General features: G+C 37.9%; 1 protein-coding gene across 1 annotated transcript in view; it reads left to right on the forward strand.

The window, feature by feature from the left end:
• The window catches only part of adgra3 (adhesion G protein-coupled receptor A3), a 45,116-nt gene that overhangs the window by 10,894 nt on the left and 14,517 nt on the right, over positions 1–19,705 (forward strand). Inside the window, exons 2-8 of the mRNA XM_061912732.1 lie at positions 8,769–8,840; positions 10,631–10,702; positions 15,287–15,358; positions 15,447–15,518; positions 15,697–15,857; positions 15,928–16,141; positions 19,324–19,488. Coding sequence (XP_061768716.1) covers positions 8,769–8,840; positions 10,631–10,702; positions 15,287–15,358; positions 15,447–15,518; positions 15,697–15,857; positions 15,928–16,141; positions 19,324–19,488 — 828 coding nt within the window. The remainder of the gene's footprint in view (positions 1–8,768; positions 8,841–10,630; positions 10,703–15,286; positions 15,359–15,446; positions 15,519–15,696; positions 15,858–15,927; positions 16,142–19,323; positions 19,489–19,705) is intronic.

Consider the following 19,705-nt stretch of genomic DNA (forward strand, 5'->3'; position numbering starts at 1 on the left):
TTTTTCAGACTATAAGTCGCAGTGTTTTTCATAGTTTGGCCTGGAGGTGTGACATATACTCCGGAGCGACTTATGTGTGAAATTATTAACACATTACCGTAAAATATCAAATAATATAATTTATCTCATTCGCGGAAGAGACGAAGAAAATGTCAGTAATCTTCACACACGCGTCAGCCAATAAGAATTCGGCGGGGGAGGGTCATGGCTGAAGTGCATTGTGGGTCATGGAATGCTAACTGCTATATGCTATATGCTACTGCCGTGGCTGTTAAAACGGATCATTTCATCGTTGGCTGTAACTTGTAAAAAACTGAGAAGGGCTGAACAAAAATGGCACCGAAAGGGAAATCATGTACTACAGATTACAAGCTGGACGTAGTGAAATATGCAGCAGAAAATGACAAGAGGAAGCGGCGCATACCTTTTGAGTTGGCAGAGTTGTTTAGAAGCGACATCGAGGAAGAAGATTTCATCGGATTTATCGATTAGGAGTGACTGATTGTTTGGTAAACGTATCGCATGTTCTATATGTTATATTTATTTGAATGACTCTTATGATAATATGTTTCGTTAACATACCAGGCACCTTCTCAGTTGGTATTTATGCGTCATATAACGTACACTTATTCAGCCTGTTGTTCAGTATTCTTTATTTATTTTAAATTGCCTTTCAAATGTCTATTCTTGGTGTTGGATTTTATCAAATAAATTTCCCCCCAAAATGCGACTGATACTCACTCCAGTGCGACGTATATATGTTTTTTTTCCTTCTTTATTATGCATTTTCAGCCGGTGCGACGTATACTCCAGAGCGATTTATAATCCGAAAAATACGGTAGTCAACATTTGTATAATAGATAGTCGCAGCCCAGATTTTAAAATTAGGATATTAACATTAGAGATTTACGTTGTACACTTGACATTTTTTATATCATATGTATCGTACAGCACCACGCGGTGGTCATCAGAGGTGGGTAGAGTAGCCAGAAATTGTACTCAAGTAAGAGTACTGTTACTTTAGAGATTTATTAATCAAGTAAAAGTAAGGAGTAGTCACCCAAATATTTAATTGAGTAAAAGTAAAAAGTATGTTGTGAAAAAACTACTCAAGTACTGAGTTACTGATGAGTAACCTGTTTGTTTAATGATTACGGCAACAAATAATGCACAAAAACATAAAAATAGCAACGAGCAAATTCAGAGCCAGGAATATCTCTTAAGCAACTAAAACAATAATATATATTAAAAATTAAGGCACATTGAGCCACAATAACTTAACAGCACCATAGGTTCAGTAGGCATTGATTGATTGATTGATTGATTGATTGATTGATTGATTGATTGAAACTTGTATTAGTAGATTGCACAGTACAGTACATATTGCGTACAATTGACCACTAAATGGTAACACCCCAATAAGTTTTTCAACGTTATTCAATTACTTAATAAATGACCAAGTCGGGGTTATCTACCTCATATATACATATACATACACACACATATCATATATACAGTATATCATTTAAATTTATTTATTTTGCCGTTTTTGTTCGCATGTTAAAGGTGTTTTAATGAATATACATGCATGTTTAACATGAAGATTCCTATCTTTCATGAAGACAAGAATATAAGTTGGTGTATTACCTGATTCTGGTGACTTGCATTGATTGGAATTAGACAGTAGTGCTGATAACGTCCACGTTTTCAAATGGAGAAAAAAAAGTTCCTCCTTTCTGTCCAATACCACACGAAAGTCGTTGGTTTTTGGCATCTTATTTGTCCAGCTTCCATATTCGTTTTTATACACTTTACAAGAAATACATTGGCGGCAAACTCCGTAGCTTGCTAGCTTGTTTGCACTGGCTTTCGGATTCTCTTATTTTGTTAGCGCAGGCGCGATGGAGCGGCAGTTTTATTGTGAAGACAGGAACTGTGCGATCAGTCTTTAGGCTTTTGACGGGAAGTACAGTTGAAATAAAGAGTGTCTTTTTTCCTTTTCACTCTAAATTTTTTGATTGAAACTTTTATTAGTAGATTGCACAGTACAGTACATATTCCGTACAATTGACCACTAATTGGTAACACCCCAATAAGTTTTTCAACTTATTGGGGTTGAAAAACGTGTGAAAGTCATGTGATCGCCTGGCTCTGTTTGATTGGTCCGTCACCAGTGAGTGCATGTGATTGGTGAAACGCAGGCATGCGTAGATCCTACTTTGAAAAACCAAAACAAACATTAATCGATCGACTAAAAAAAAGTAACGAGGAGCGAGCTGAATGTAGATAAATGGAGCGGAGTAAAAGTAGCGTTTCTTCTCTATAAATATACTCAAGTAAAAGTAAAATTATGTTGCATAAAAACTATTCTTAGAAGTACAATTAATCCCAAAAGTTACTCAAGTAGATGTAACGGAGTAAATGTAGCGCGTTACTACCCACCTCTGGTGGTCATCAATTGTAACTGGTGGGAGGAGCGATCATAATTAGAGGGCCTAAGCAGGAATTCCCTGCGGTCGCATTTTATTCGACCTGACTATAAAGAACAATGGTGGTGCTCTGAATGCCTATCCGCTGAGGGGAAAAATGCATTCCTGGCCTTCCGAATGATACCACATGCCTGAGTAATCCGAGAGGGAACGACGCAATGTGTTTAGCTACCAAATACAACCGGCTGCCAGTCCTGCAGGAAGACATGACATGTTCACCTTGATGTAAGATGACCACAGCTGGGTTTGGCTCCTGCAGAGGTTGACTGACAGGAAGAAAAGCAAGGATTTGCTCACATAGTTGTGGATTGATGAGACAGGGATGCAGTTCATAAATGTCTGTGCTGTGGCCCTGAGTCCCGTTTTTCTTTCGATAACTGGGTGAAATATCACTATCAAGAGGCAGAATGTGCCCCTGGGGACTTATCTGTGCATCTAGATAAGGAGGACACCTGTAGGCTGTCTGGAGTCCCAAGGCAGACATTCAAAGTCAGACGGCAAGGAAGCGGCTGGTCTCGCTGCAGACGTTCTGAAGCTGCCAGGGGGTAGGTAGGAGGATTAAGAAGTCCTGTCCACATTTCTGTGTTAAGCAGGGCAGAACATACATTAAAAAGCCAAATATAAGTTCCCCTCTTTTTTTCCAAGACAAACTTATTTTTTTTAAATACACTTGTTGGTTTTAAGGATGACGGATTTTCAAAACCGGTCTGTGTTTGGTAGCACCTGCGCAGTTTGTATTATAATTATAAATATAATGAGTGTTGCTGGCCTTGCTTTTTCTTTAAGTATACTATTTGCCGTGCTCCTCTTTATTTTGTTTTATAAGTTTTTTTGGAGAGTGCATGTTTTTCCTGTGTTATGTAATAAAATAACCAATCCATGTAACGGTTGTTGTGACCAAAATGATCACAGTATTGTTGAATGTGCTCAAAAAGTACTTATGCACTGAAATATTTGACCCATTGAAAAAATTAAATCAATAAAACACATACTTTTCTCAGCAGAAGAAACAAAAACAATAAGTGACTTCTTAGGAGCTATTATTTGAGTGCTTAAATATGTTTATCTTCTTTCTTTTTGATTTGGAAAGGTTTAAGAGTGTTTCTTAAAAGGGAACTGTCACAATCCTTATGTAAGATAAGCACATTTATGTGGTCTATGGGAGTCGCTCTCTTCTGCCAAAACTCGCTCTAAAAACATCCAAACACCTTCCTCAACGTTTTGTATACACAGCAAGTAAGTATGTAATGGAGTAACATGCATATTCATAATAACCTGTACCGTATTTCCGGGCTATAGAGCACACCGGTATTTATGCCGCACCCACCAAATTTTAGAAGAAATAAATATGTTTACATATTGATACAAAAAAAGGAATAAAGGGCATTGGATTATCCGCACAGAACTGTAAGCCTAAAATATATATCAGTACCAAAGATTTAGTAAATGTTTTACATACCTTAATTTTTTCCAAACTGTTCCTGTAACACGGCAGTAAAACGACTGATCAAACAAAACAGAAGTCATCGTCATGGACCCGCTCACTGCGGAAGCCAGCTCTCCAATCAGCAAAACAGACTCGACAATTCCACTGTGACGTTTTGGTGAATTTTCTGAAATGAAACAATACGGAAAGAATGCCATCGTAAGTTAATAATACTTACACAGGCACTCGTGAACGTGCAGCATATTAGCTAATGCTAACAATGCAGGATTGATTACATCACGATAGCACGTCCAAAATATGCATGAAAACACTCTACAGCGGTGGTTGGCAACCTTTTTTTTTTTTTTTTCCTTTGTCATGAAAATGGGACGTTTTTGTCATGAAAAGGGACGTTTTTGTGGTTGGTGCACTAATTGTAAGTGTATATTGTGTTTTTTATGTTGATTTAATAAAAAATAAAAAATATATATATATATTTTTTTTTAAATAAAAATTAATAAAAAATTATTCTGCGGTCCGGTACTAATCGGCCCACGGCCCGGTGGTTGGGGACCACTGGATTAGATGATTATAATGTAAAACGTGTGTGTGTGTGTGTGTATATATATATATATATATATATATATATATATATATATATATATATTTTTTTTTTTTTATTATTTTTTTTTTTTTTTTGCCCATTTTTTAAGTATTTATTTATTTTTAATTGTCACTCATAAACATTTTAAGTGCCAGGCAAAAATTCAACAAAAGCGAAATTCCTCTTTAATGATGAAATGAAAACGGGGATTGCCGACTTGTCCAGGGTGTACCCTGCCTACCGCCCAAATGCAGCTGAGATAGGCTCCAGCACCCCCCGCGACCCCATAAGGGACAAGCGGTAAAAAATGGATGGATGGAAAACGGGGATTGCAGCTTCACTTCCGGTTTATGTGACATCATTTCCTGTTGTAGACACGTCTGTCTATGTAGAACAATAACACATTTCCTCTGCGATAAATAGACCTACAAATTATTGCCTTCAAACAATATTATCACCATTATTTTTGACGTGTGACGGTATCAAACGGAAACTTTTTTCCTGGCATTTCTGCTTTAGCGGTTCTGAGTATAAACTACATTCCCCAGAATCCAATGCGCATCACATGTTCACGATGTGGGGGCTTGTAGCGCCGTAGAGGGGGAGAGAAAGAGGAAGCAGGAAGTAGTAGTAGAGAAGAGGAATTGTTTTTTTTTTTCTAAATCTGTCCTTAATTTTTTTAGTTATGTTGCTAATAAACAAACCCTTGCGAAAACAAAACCTCTGTGGCGGGTGTATTAAAGCACGCCACGTTTGTCTCGAGTGTTCCAAGCCAAAATAGATTTAATCAATAGTGATGTGCGATATCAGTGATTTTCTTTCCAATCCGATACAGAGTAAAATTCAGGCTGGCATTGGTGATACCGATCTGGACCGAGACCAATACTTTTTACAAATATTCTTAATGTGTATAGTAACATTTGAAAAGTAGTGTATTTCCAATGTTGCTGCTCTTGGGGATTCATTATCAAAGATGTCATTAATTCATATAAACTTTTAGTTGTTTTTTTTTATACTGTGTCGTATTGCTCCATTTTTCAATTTTGGCTGCTAATTGTACAGTGTACTTTCAGAATTTTCAAGTTTCTATATACTAGTCCAATCCTTTGAAGGACTTTTTTTTTTTTTAAAACAACAATCAACAGGTCTTGCATCTTATTCTGGTGTTATTAGAGACTGTCGTCGTGTTTAGAGACTCTACTTTTGTCGCTCCATGTCTGCGACGAACAGCAACAGCTGCAGCGGCTTTTATTTTGCTGTGGCAGCTCAACAAAATCACGTTTCTGTAGTGGAATTCATGGTATGGATCAACCTAGGGTTGGGCAATATGGCCTTTTATTAATATCTCGATATTTTTAGGCCATGTCTCAATACACGATATATTTTGCCTTAGCCTTGAAAGAACACTTGATGCATACAATCACGGCATTATGATGATTCTATGTCTACATTAAACCATTCTTGTTCATTCTGCATTAAAATATGCAGAGAGGAAAATCACAACTAAATCAAATTTACCAAAACTGTATTTATTAAACAGTTATTAAGCAGTGGCACAAACATTCATGTCATTTCAAAACAAAAAGTGCAAGATTGTCTAAGACATTTTAAAACAAGCTATTGGTGCACTTTTGTGCAAGATGTCACTAAGATGACACATCATAACAACACTAAATTAAAGTGCACTTCTACAGGACACCACTACAATATTTTAAAACTAATTAAGTGAACTTTTGTGGATGATGTAACTAAGATGACATTTCAAAGCAACACTAAATTAAAGTGCACTTTTTGTACAGAACACCACTATAATATTTTAAAACTAATTAAGTGCACTTTTGTGCATGATGTCGCACAAGATATTTTAAAAACTGTAAAATAAAAAGATAGCTGCATAATAGGAAATCACATTGTGTATGTCCTTCGCTATGTGATAGGTTACTGCGGACGTTATCTTCTTCTGTTGTTGACTATTTTTTTCATACGGTGTTCATCTGGAAATGGAAGACACCAGGCTCAACTGGGTCAGTGCTGGCCGCTTCTGTGGTAGTGGCACCGGCCAGAGATGTTGACATGAGGAGTTTCAAGCACTCCTTATTCTCTAGCAGGTGACTTTTGAAATGATGCTACAAATTAGTAGTGCTGCTACTTTTTTTAACAACATTTTTGCCGCATCTTCCCGCTTGAAGCCAAACCACCACCAATGCTGTTTTTCTTGGGAATTAATTATTCTTCCATTTCTTACCAGATTCAGACCTTCTCTCTCTCTCGTATTACCACTCGCACCGCTCCGCTTGCACCACCTGCCACTGCTAACTTTACCCATTCCGCTACCTCTCTGCTCGGCGAGGGCGTATGACATTGCACGCACGACAGTATGTTATGTATGTAACAAAGTGCGCTTGTTTTATCTCTCTGTGAGAAAGAGAGACAAGCCTGTAGTGTAATGTCTGCAGCTAAAAGCAACTGCGTGAGAACGTATACGTGAATACTCACAAAATAGACATTTTCTACATCCCACAGAGACAAACCCACAATATATCGAGTATATTCAATATATCGCCCAGCTGTGATCAACCCCTCTTTTTTTAGGACACAATTTTGGAAAAGTACCTTTGAAGGTTCCTTTGCTACTACTTTGCTGTTACTACTGATTTGATTACTTGTTTATTGAGCGTAATTAATAAAAAATTATAAAATCCGGGCATCGTGAAGTTCACGGAACTTAAAATACGCAAACATAGTTTCCGCACGAGAAAGCACATGAGAACAATAATTTGTTGATGCCGTGATCTGTGTGGCGGCAAACAGCGGAGAGTTTTTTTAGTCTTTATTCACATTGTATTTTTATAAACGCATACATGTCAAAAGTGCAATTTTAATGTTGATTATGTACATTTATTAGAACAAAAAAGTAAAGATTATGGCAAGCAAAATGGTTAATTTGAACAATTTTTCCGAAAATATGCATTAAGGGTATAAAGTGTGATTTATCCAATTAATCAAACAAACTGATCAATTGATAACTCGATTACATAAATGTTGGATAACTGCAGCCCAAATAAGAACCCTCTTTTTTACTACCCTTTTTCTAATAAATATATATATTTTTTCAATTCTTGCAAAAATAAGTCCAGTTTTGACTGTAAGATAAGATATTAAATAGGTTACTACTTCTCTTTAAAAATTCTGACTAAAAGTCTCCATATACCAGAAACCCCAAATTTGCATTAATCCAAAAATATTATAATATTTTAAAAATGCACTACTTCAATCAATGTACGTACGTACGCACGCAACGCCACCTCATGCAACGCTTCGAATTCACCATGAATGCGACTTTTCTCGTGGATATAGGTTGAAGGTGTGGCGCCATGGTGCACTACCTAGATGTGCCATATATTTATTGAAAAAAGATATGGTCATATTTTAAACTACGCCACACTGGTATTAAAGATGGGCTCTCGCGACCACTTCTTGCAGTTTTAAAACTAAGTTAACAAGCTTTCTCACTGAGGATGATGAACAAACTTCACAGACTACTTACTCATGGTAATACGGAGTCAAGAAGATAAATTGAAATAACAGCTACTTAAAATATGTTTTTGTTAATTTGCTTCTATACTATTGAGTGTCGTGTCATTTTGGATTAAAGTTAAAAGACACTATCCAAAGTTATCCACAATGGCATTGAAGACGACGTTGCTTTGATGTTTGTTGACAATACATAGAACGCTAAAAGTGCATCTCTTATCTGGAAAAACAAACCGTAATAATTTTTTTTGCACTTTTATTTTGGTGCTGTGCTCATCGTTGTTATTTACGCAATAAAATATAAATAAATAGCATATTTGTGTTGGCCCTGCGATGAGGTGGAGACTTGTCCAGGGTGTACTCCGTTTTCCGCCCGAAAGCAGGGATAGCCTTCAGCACCCCAGCGACCCTGAGAGGGACACATGGTAGAAAATGGATGGATGGATGGATTACGTTACTATCATGTCCGTACCCTTTACCTCCTTTCTTATTATTCAGAAAACTCCCAATGATTTCCTACCCAACGCCCCGGCAATGACTCCTAAATGGCCGACAGTTGTGGGTACAGATACAGTACAGTCAACGGCCACACTCCAACCTCAAGTTTTTAGGGGACTTTTTTTTATATCAGGAGTTTGAACACATTATGGTGAAACAAATGTATATTGTTTTCTTTTGCTTATGTTTCCTTAATATTGTTTTACTGCCATTACAGAATTCTCAACAACAACAAAATTCAAGAACTCAAGGATGGTTCATTTGTTGGAATGACTACATTAGAAAAACTGTAAGTATCTTATTTTCTTTTGCATGTTTTTGCCACACAACTGTTTTTTTAATGTCATTGCCTGTGTTTCCCCCAACCGCCTCTCAAACTCACGAAGGTTTCCAGACTCGTGATTTATGCCTTATGGAATTGCTTCCTTGCAGAAAGAATAACCAGACTATTAGCATGACTGCATCAATAGGGAATTAAAGCTATGTGTGAAGTGAAGTGAATTATATTTATATAGCGCTTTGTCGTGGAGTTGCAGATTATTTGAGGAGTTTTGGTTGTATTTGACCCCTCTAAAGCAGTGGTGCCCAACCACCGGGCCGCAGAAGAATTTTTTATAAATTTTTATTAAAAAAAAAAAAAGTAAAAAAAAAAAATATATATATATTTTTATTTTTATTAAATCAACATAAAAAACACAATATACACTTACAATTAGTGCACTGACCACAAAAACCTCCCTTTTTCATGACAAAAACGTCCCTTTTTCATGAGAGAAATAATAAAAAAAAGGACTCATCCAAACCCCCCTCCCGCCCCGTCGCCCCCATCCCCCCCACCCGGGCCGCAGGACAAATTATTAAGCGTTGACAGGCCGTGGATACAAAAAGGTTTGGGACCACTGCTCTAAAGGACTCATTTGGACATTAAACAGCCATACATTAAAACACAGGCAATATATTTAAACAAGTCAAAAATCCTTGGTATGACAGGAGAGCCCTGAACCTCCAGTAGTTTCAGAAACTTTAGTCAAAAATGTTGCTTAATGGGCTGCCGTAAGTGCAGAAGCTTTGAAGATGAATAGAAGTGTGTATGCTTAAAGCGTGTCTCACCAAGCCCTCCTTGGCTTTTTTATGTGCTTTTTGTCTCTGAATGGCTAGACGATGTGGTTGTTAACTGTCGCTTGAATCCAGAGGCAAGTTTACCTCCATAAGCCTCATTTGTGGCCCGTAGGCCACAAAACCACCCCCGTCTCTCCCATTCGCCATTATCCAGTGGTGCTTCATTGTCATTATAATGAGGTCCGAGGCAATACAATCCCTGAAAGGTCTTTCAACTTCCATCAAGTTTAATAGAATAAAAAAGTCTATCAACTTTTTCCCCTCATTTTCCCACGCTTCTATCTAACCAGGAGAGACAAGGAAACGATCAGTTATTTTTCTCTCACTTTTTTACTCATAATGCTTTTTTACCCATAATGCACCGTTATTTTACATGGACTGAGCAATAGCCAAACGCCTCATGCTAATTCCTGAGTAGCTTTGGAGGAAAACAGGCTCGATTTTCCTTCACACAGGATGTGTCCAAGAGAAAAGTCCAGGAAAGATTCATGACTCCAACCATGCTGTGATTAATACTAACCCTCAAAAAGTCAAATGCACAGAAACTTGGCGGGTGACACGTTTGTAGTTTTTTTCTCATATGTTTTGCTGTGCTAAATAAAATAAACAGAACCGTGCTAGCAGACATGTTTGTAGTTATTTACTTGTAGTCCTTGTGGGTATTTGTGTGCTTTGATCTCAGGAGTAAATACACTGCACTCTGCTGTAAAGATGAGTACTGGCTCGGTCTGGGCGATTATGGCAAAAATAATCATCATGATTATTTTTGATTGATATTGTAATCAGCATTAATTTCTTGATTAGTCATTGATTTGGAAAACATTATTTATTTTACCACCAAAGTTCTACCAAAAATATAGTTGAAAAATGGATATGCTCTGTGTTATGGATATGCTGGCAGACGTGGGTAGGTCTTGTCCTGTAGTCCTTATATGTAAGTAATTTTTGTGTCTTTTGCAGCGACCTGCGCAATAACCTGATCAGCCGAATAGAACCAGGCGCTTTCCTGGGATTGCCGGCCCTGAAAAGACTGTAAGTTCAGAGCAAACGGACATATTTTCCACACATTGCTGCAGACTTCTTACCGTGTTGAAAGCAGCTGTTGTGCATATCGATGTTTGCTGTGTGTATGTGTGTGTGTGTGTGCGTGTGTGTGTGTGTGCGTGTGTGTGTGTGTGTGTGTGTGTGTGTGTGTGCGCGCGTGTGTTTGGCAGCTCTGCTATGTGTCCATAAGTGAATATGGTCTATTTTATTTTCATGGTCTTGTTTAGTCTGGCCTTGTGCCATAGACATCTTGGCGGCCCTTATACTCCTTTACACCAAGATGAGGATGGGCTTATATAATTTAGTAATGGATAGTATTTTGTGTAAGAAAAAGAAGAAGAGCTCAGCAGATGTTGCCAAGCTAAAGTTGAGTTTGGCTGGGTTTGTGGAACAATACGTGAGACAGGAAGGCATGTAGCTTGCTGCGTGTTCATGGACTGTCATGACTGCTGTTGATGCACTTTGGCCCCGCATAGAGACATACCAACTTTTATATATACATTTTGCTGTATGCATTGTTCTACAAAGGTAAGTATACTCGGCATGTTAGCACATATTTATAATATATTTTGATATCTATTAAATAATTAGGGTTAGTTAGTTAGTTCCAATTAATTATCTATTGTTATACACAGTATTTCCAAGGGACAATACTATAGAGAGCAAACTTAAATCTACTAGTCTAATCATATGAGTAGTCAGTCATTGTAGAGCTTGTATAGTTGTAAAAATGTACTGAAAATTAGTCAATACAGAGCCATTATTATATAGCATGCGACAGAGTTGTGTGATGTAGACATTATACAATATATATCATATAAATTTGGTTGATGATAGCCACTAGCAAGAGCTCCTTAATGTAAACAAAGGTGGGTGGATCGATACATATAACAGTAACAATACCAAGTAGAGTTCAAGTCGATACCACAGCGGTTAGATTGCTATTTTTCACTGTTAAAAATATAAATCTGTTTTTTTTGTAGTTGTTTACAAACTCAGGAAGTAAGTCCCTGGACAAAGGAGGACTTAATGGTTCTAAATCAGAGCATAATACAAGATTCATTGTCCAATTTAAAGCACTAGTTCCACTGACTGCAAAACAGGCCCAGAGCATAATACTACCACCACCATGCTTGACGGTGGGGATGGGGTTCCTGGGATCAAAAGCTTCACCTTTTCTCCTACAAACATATTGGGGCCAAAAAGCTAAATTTTTGTTTCATCTGACATCACATGGACAAAGATAAGACCTTCTGGAGGAAAGTTTTGTGGTCAGATGAAACAAAAATTAAGCTGTTTGGCCACAATACCCAGCAATATGCTTGGAAGAGAAAAGGTGAGGCCTTTAATCCCAAGAACACCATGTTTACCGTCAAGCATGGTTGTGGTAGTATTATGATCTGGGCTTGTTTTGCTGCCAATGGAAGTGGTGCTTTAAATGGGACCATGAAAAAGGAGGATTACCTCCAAATTCTTCAGGACAACCTAAAATCATCAGCCCGGAGGTTGGGTCTTGGGCGCAGTTGGGTGTAAAGAAAAGTGGTAAAGGAATGACTAAATCAGGCTAGAAAGAAGGTTTTAGAATGGCCTCCTCAAAGTCCTCATTTAAACGTGTGGACAATGCTGAAGAAACAAGTCAATTTCAGAAAACCAACAAATTTAGCTGAACTGCACCAATTTTGTCAAGAGGAGTAGTCAAAAATTCAACCAGAAGCTTGCAAGAAGCTTGTGGATGATTACCAAAAGCGCCTTATTGCAGTGAAACTTGCCAGGGGACATGTAACCAAATATTAACATTGCTGTATGTATACTTTTGACCCAGCTGATTTGGTCACATTTTCAGTAGACCCACAATAAAGTCATAAAAGAACCAAACTTCATGAATGTTTTTTGTGAACAAGTATGTGCTCCAATCACTCTATCATAAAAAAATAAGAGTTGTAGGAATGATTGGAAACTCAAGACAGCCATGACGTTAAGTTCTCTACAAGTGTACGTAAACATTTGATCGAGACTGTATGTACTGCTGTACACTGACTACTCTAAAGTATCCAGCCATCCATTTTCTATCCTGCAGTGACCAACATGTTAACCACTATCTAACCACCCTAAACTATATCCAAGTTTATTTTGCGTAGTATTGCCCCTTGGAAGTACACTAAAATGGCAGCTGAAATGTGAACTATATTTATATAGCGCTTTTTCTCTAGTGACTCAAAGCGCTTTACATAGTGAAACCCAATATCTAAGTTACATTTTAAACCAGTGTGGGTGGCGCTGGGAGCAGGTGGGTAAAGTGTCTTGCCCAAGGACACAACGGCAGTGACTAAGATGGCGGAAGCGGGGATCGAACCTGCAACCCTCAAGTTGCTGGCACGGCCGCTCTACCAACCGAGCTATACCACCTCATGTGAAGGTTGTGCTTACTTTTGTAAGTAGTAGAACCCACACACACACACACGCACGCACGCACGCACGCACGCACACACACACACAGACGCACTCTCACACATGCACAGAGTGAATTCCACCGACTGAAACAGCTGAAGGTCCCAGCTTGGGTCTAATCGCACATCAAGCTATTTTTGCTCCCTCTCGCTCTCGCCGACCCCCACTTCATCTAATGAATTTGGGATACATAGCAGTACTCGTCTCACAATTAAAGTAAAAGAGTCCATCGTCTTGTCTTGACACTGACGCTTGATGTGTCTTTCCTCACTTTTGAATTCAGGTTATAAGTGAGATGAAAGCCCATTTTCCAGGCTTGCTAAACTTTAGGAAGCGTGTCTTAATTGAAGCCTATTACTCTTTACATTGTACACACTGATGTGGTTTACACAGGATAATAAGGCATGATGAATCACTTCAGTCCGTCTTTTTGAAGTACAGGCAGGGAGGCCCACCCTGAAGCCCACAGAAAGCACCTTGAGTTCAAGTCTCAACATGGGTTTCCTTAAAGGGGACCTTTTTTTTCGCTTTTTGAAGGCACTTTTGTTGTGAGAACTCTGTGTGGGCATCATGTATTAAAGTATCAGTATAATAAAACATTAAGTTGACTTTATACTGTTGCAATGATCATATAATTCTGATTTATAATACCAAAAGCGTTTGAGACTAAACAGATAAGATCAAAATAATATACTGTATATCTCACAGAGATTCCTAAGCCAATTTGTGAGATAATGAACATGAGCACTTGATCTGTTATGTGCATGTGAGAACAACACCACAAGAACACACGGTATACATCGTAAGAGTACCGGGAATTGGTACTTAATCGGTTGAAATGTGAACAGTACCCATCCCTACTAACATTACAATTATGCTTTGTCAAAGATGTTTTATAATGTTTAACTGTGATGTTCCTACCTAAAGAAATGTTTTCTGACGGATCAAATGAAGTGTTTATTCTTTTATACCATGTTTTTACAGTACACAATTACAGAATGTTAAGCAGGCCTAATATTACATTTTATTAATAAGTAGAGAAGGTTAAAATATTGTCGTGCAGAGATGTTCTTAACTTGTACATTGTGTAATGTACAGAATATCAGAAGCATATATTCAGGTAGAATTGTCACAGATTACATTACCAAACATCTTTGACAATCAAAGTATGATCCTAACAATTTTCATTTTGCAAAACTGATATCTAAAACATAGACATGTAGATATTCCTTTGAATGCAAGTTCTACAACAGCAGGAATACAAATTCTGTCATCCTACAACATCTCTACAATTACCTGTAACGCAGTTTTTTTTTAATTGTCATTAAATATGTCCATTTTGTGTGGAGCTGTTTAAAAAAGCATAATATAAAAAATTGCAAATGGGTTGTACTTTTATAGCGCTTTTCTACCCCTTTTTAAGGAGCCCAAAGCGCTTTGACAGTATTTCCACATTCGCCCATTCACACACACATTCACACACTGACGGCGGGAGCTGCCATGCAAGGCGCTAACCAGGTCCCATCAGGAGCAAGGGTGAAGTGTCTTGCCCAAGGACACAACGGACGTAACTAGGACGGTAGAAGGTGGGGATTGAACCAGTAACCCTCAGATTGCTGGCACAGCCACTCTACCAACTTCGCCACACCAAAGTTGGTAGAGTCATTGAAACAAACTAATTGTCCAGTCATTGGAATAAAAACTTGAAAATTATCTGTCTAAGGAACACTTATGAACACTGATGAAAAATTCCATCTATCTGCACTTAAGAGCAATTAACTTTTGAGTTAACTAGGAACAAACTGCGATTCAAAATGTTAATCTTTTGACAGCCCTTGTATTCATGCATAATAAAACAGCATCAGTGTGAATGATTGTCTCCTTGCATTCACACCTCATTGTGTGACTCGCAACACTATTATTGTCTTTTAGAATTCGCATATTTTGATGCATATTAACAACATTGGTGTGAATGCGAATGATTTTTTTTTAAACTCACATCTGCATTAGTGTGAATGATTATTCCAGCGTTGTTTTTACAATTCCTTGATGCAGTCGCATCAGCATGAGTGCTCATCTCCGTCTCAGCATTCTCACACAAAAATGTTTTATCTTGTGCTGCAGAGACTTGTCCAACAACAGTATCGGCTGCCTCAACGTGGACATCTTCAAGGGTCTCACCAGCCTCGTCAGGCTGTAAGTGATGAATACACGACAGTGGCGATGCTTAGAACACAACCTGATGTAATGTTTTTTTGTTTATTTTTTACTCAAAAATATCCAGGAACCTTTCAGGCAATATGTTCTCTTCATTGACTCAGGGGACATTTGACAGCCTGCTGTCATTAAAGTCATTGTAAGTAACTTTTTACAACAAAGACTAAATTAAAACAATATTGCCTATCCAACTTCATGTCTCTCATAAATTTAAAAAAAATGTGGTTCTCCTAAGTAGATTGAGAACCTATGATTTACTGAAGTATCAGACTGTTGATCCAAGTGATTTCCAACCTGCCCTGCTGCCAACCTCTTAGGGAGTTCCAGACCGTCTACCTGCTTTGTGATTGCAACCTCTTGTGGCTTCTGCGCTGGATCCGTGACAGGAACGTGGCTGTCAAGAACACCAAGTGCTCGTTCCCGCAGTCATTGCAGGGCCAGATCATCACCTCCGTTAGGATGGAGCTCCTCACCTGTGGTAGGATCCCATTAATGTGGTAGTTCTATTAATTCTAAAATGTCACAGACTGTCACTTGCTTCCTTCCAGATGCGCCGCTCGAGCTGCCTTCCTTCCAGCTGACTCCATCCCAGCCTCAGGTGGTTTTCCAGGGGGACAGCCTTCCATTCCAGTGTCAGGCTTCCTTTGTCGCCGAGGACATGCAAGTGCTGTGGTACCAAAACGGCCACATTGTGACGCCGGACGCCGCTCAGGGGATCTTCATTGAGAAACGCATGGTGCAGAACTGCTCCCTGATTGCAAGGTGATTATGACTGTATGTGCTTTGGGGGAAAAAACAATAGTCAAACATCTTCAATACCAGGAGTCTGTGACATTTAATCACTATTATAGCTACTTTGATAAAAAAATAAAATAAGCAAATGGATAGTTGGCCAGTTATGTTTTATTAATGTGATTGGCAACATTCAGATGGCGTTTTTTTCAAGAAACAGATCTGCACTCAAACAATGCTTTAATTGTGGTTTGGGTGGAGTGATAATTGGTCCTTTGGCGACACCTTGCGGCCACAATGATTCCTTCATGTCGCGGTTTGTTTCACTTGCTCAAGATACGAAGCATATTCAGACATCTTTTGTTGTTGGATACTTTCTTATACGTTGTTGCCTTGGCGACTGTGTCTGTAAGTATACCTTTTTTAAATATTGTAAAATTAAGGACAATATGTCTAGTAGGGTTGTTCGGTATACCAGTACTAATGAATTACCGCGATACTATTTTATTGAAATCGGTACTACACAGCCTTTGAAAAGTACCGGTACCGTTCTTTCATGTAAATGCCTGCTGTGTGGTGGTTTGAGTTTGAGTTTATTTCGAACATGCAAGCATACACATGATACTTCACAATTTCCAGTTACTCTTTTGTTCGAAAAGGAGTCGGAGAAAGCAGAGCTTATTAAATCCTACCCCTTTTCTTTCACATAACAGTTGCTAAAACTATTGTTCACTTCCTGTTCTCAATGTATTCACGATATACTCCATAAGTATCACAACAAAAATAAATAAATAAATAATTGGTGAAGTAAGTTATATTCCATACGATGAGACAAGTAAGGTTATTTTGTGAATGAAAGAATGGATGGATGAATACATTCAGAATGTTTATCATGATTCCTCTTCTTTGTACTATGTAAACACTTTAAGTTTGAAGAGTTTCTTGAAGTGGATCATATTAGTACATTGTTTGATTGCTTTGCTTAATCCATTCCATAATTTAATTCCACAAACAGATATACTGAAAGTCTTAAATATTGTACATGCGTACAAATGTTTAAATTACATTTTTCTCTAAGATTATATTTCTCCTCTTTTGTTGAGAAGTATTGTTGTATATTCTTGGGTAGCTGGTTATAGTTTGCTTTCTGTATAATTTTAGCTGTTTGCAAATTCACTATGTCGTGGAATTTCCGTATCTTTGATTCAATAAATCAAGGGTTTGTATGTTCTCTATATCCAACATTATGTATTAATCTAACTGATCTTTTTTGTAACACTGTTAGTGAATGAAGTGTACTTTTGTAATTATTTTACAATATTTCTACACAGTAACTCAGATATGGTAACACTTGTGAGCAGTAGAGAATATGAAGTTATTTTTGGTCTAGAACATACAGTATTTAGCTTTATTCATTATTGACGTGTTTCTTGCTACTTAATGTTGTATATTTTTTATATGAGGTTTCCAGTTCAATTCATCATCAATCATTTCATTTACTCTTTCCATTTCTATTCCGTCTATTTGTATTTGTGTTTGACCTTCTCGTCTAGTATTACCAAATAGCATTATTTTAGTTTTACTAAAATTCAATGACAGTTTGTTTTTGTCAAACCATCTTTTTAATTTGTTCATTTCTTCTGTTATTATTGGTATGATCTTCTGTGTGTTCTCTCCTGAACAAAACGCTGTTGTATCATCCGCAAATAATACTAACTTTAAATCTTTTGTAACTTTACAAATGTCATTTATATAGAGATTGAATAATTTAGGTCCTAGTATTGATCCCTGAGGTACACCACAGGATATATTTAGCGTTGTAAAAGTGTGTTCGCCTAGCTTTACGTATTGTTTCCTGTTGGTTAGATAACTTCTTATCCAGTTTAAGACTAACCCTCTGATGCCATATCATTTTAGTTTTTGATTAAAATATTGTGATTGTATCAAATGCTTTGGTTAGATCCACAAACACTGCTACTGCACATTTTAACTACGCGAGGCGCATGATGTTGAGTGTGTCTAAACCCACACACAAAGTACCTACAATCAATAACATCTTGGAAAGGAAGAATGCCAAAAAACTACAATTCTATTGGTTAAAAAAAGAGGGTGCATGAAGTACAACATGGAGGTATTTGGTCTTCAAAACTAACAATAAAGGCGACGCTTTAATCAAGGAACATACACGCTTCAAGTGTTGCTTTAAAACACGCCTCGCCAAATGTGACAATTAGTATTACCACCTTTGCTTCAAACTTAGGTAAACATTTAAATAATAGGCATTCAGATCTGCACAAGGAGTTTAAACAGTGACAGGTGATAATGTAGTTGTGACACCTATCCTGCTGTTCTGCCCCTGTGCAGACCGTTGTCAAGGAGCACAGGGGAGATGTTCCCTTCAGGGTTAATCTTTTCATCGGGGGCAACACCGTCAATAGGTCTGCTAAACTCTGCTTTCAGGTCAGAATGACGAATCCGCCGATTTGTGACATTCTGGTTGTTTTATTATTAGTTTGGCGTGACACGAATGGACCCGTTCATCACTGTTCTCTCTCTCTTTCCTTGCTCGCCCACTCACTAACTGGCATTACTCACCCAACACTTTGCCATTCTCCCAAACACACATACACAACGCTCATAAGTTAACCAGCCCCCCTGCTGGGCACATGTAGATACACAACATGTAGCTACATAACATGCAGCCATGTAGACACGCACATATTAGCGGAGTTACTACCGCCCATCAATTTTTTTCTGGTGTACATAAAATGACTGAAGTGGACAAATTGCTGCAATTTGTGTTTCATCTTTAACAAATGTGTGTTTTGCCCGCTACATGGCTTATCTGTGAACATTTATCCATAGTTTGGTTTTTCAAACTTACTAATAAGTGTATTTTTCTTAAAGCACAGACCAGGAGTGTAAACCATACCTAATCTTTGATTATGGCAGACTATATGTTTGTGGTAATTAGACATAAATCATTTCTATTAAGAGTTTAGGCAAATATTATTTGGACCTTTTACTTCTCAGGAGGCAAGCAACTGTTAGCATAAATTTACTCCAACTTCATATGATTGAGCCAGAGTGCTGTTTTATTAGCCCACTGCTAGGAATCCTTTAGTTCCTTGAAATGACAGTAGAATTGATTATGACATCTTGACATCTTACTTTTTTGCTTTTCATTCTAATTAAAATATGTGTTCTGGCAGCGCGCTGACCATCTCCAACATCCAGCCAGACTTCACCGGCAACTGGGAGTGCCGGGTTAGGACCAGCCGAGGCAACACCACTAGGACGGTTGACATTGTGGTGCTGGAAAGTTCTGCCAAATACTGCGTCCCTGAACGTGTCTCCAACAACAAGGGAGAGTTTAGGTTTGTTAAAAAAAAAAAATCACTATTACTCCTGTAAATACTAGTAGATTGTAATGACCTGCTGCACAAGTAACATCCCTGAGTGGTGAAACCTATACATTACAATTGATGTTTAACATACTGACACGGATACAAGAGATTTGATTGCATGTAGGGCTGGGCGATATGAACCAAAACTGGTACCGCTGTGTTTTTAGTACAAATACTGGTATACTAT

Source organism: Nerophis ophidion, linkage group LG10 (genome assembly GCF_033978795.1).
Source record: "Nerophis ophidion isolate RoL-2023_Sa linkage group LG10, RoL_Noph_v1.0, whole genome shotgun sequence".
Classification (NCBI taxonomy): Eukaryota; Metazoa; Chordata; class Actinopteri; order Syngnathiformes; family Syngnathidae; genus Nerophis; species Nerophis ophidion.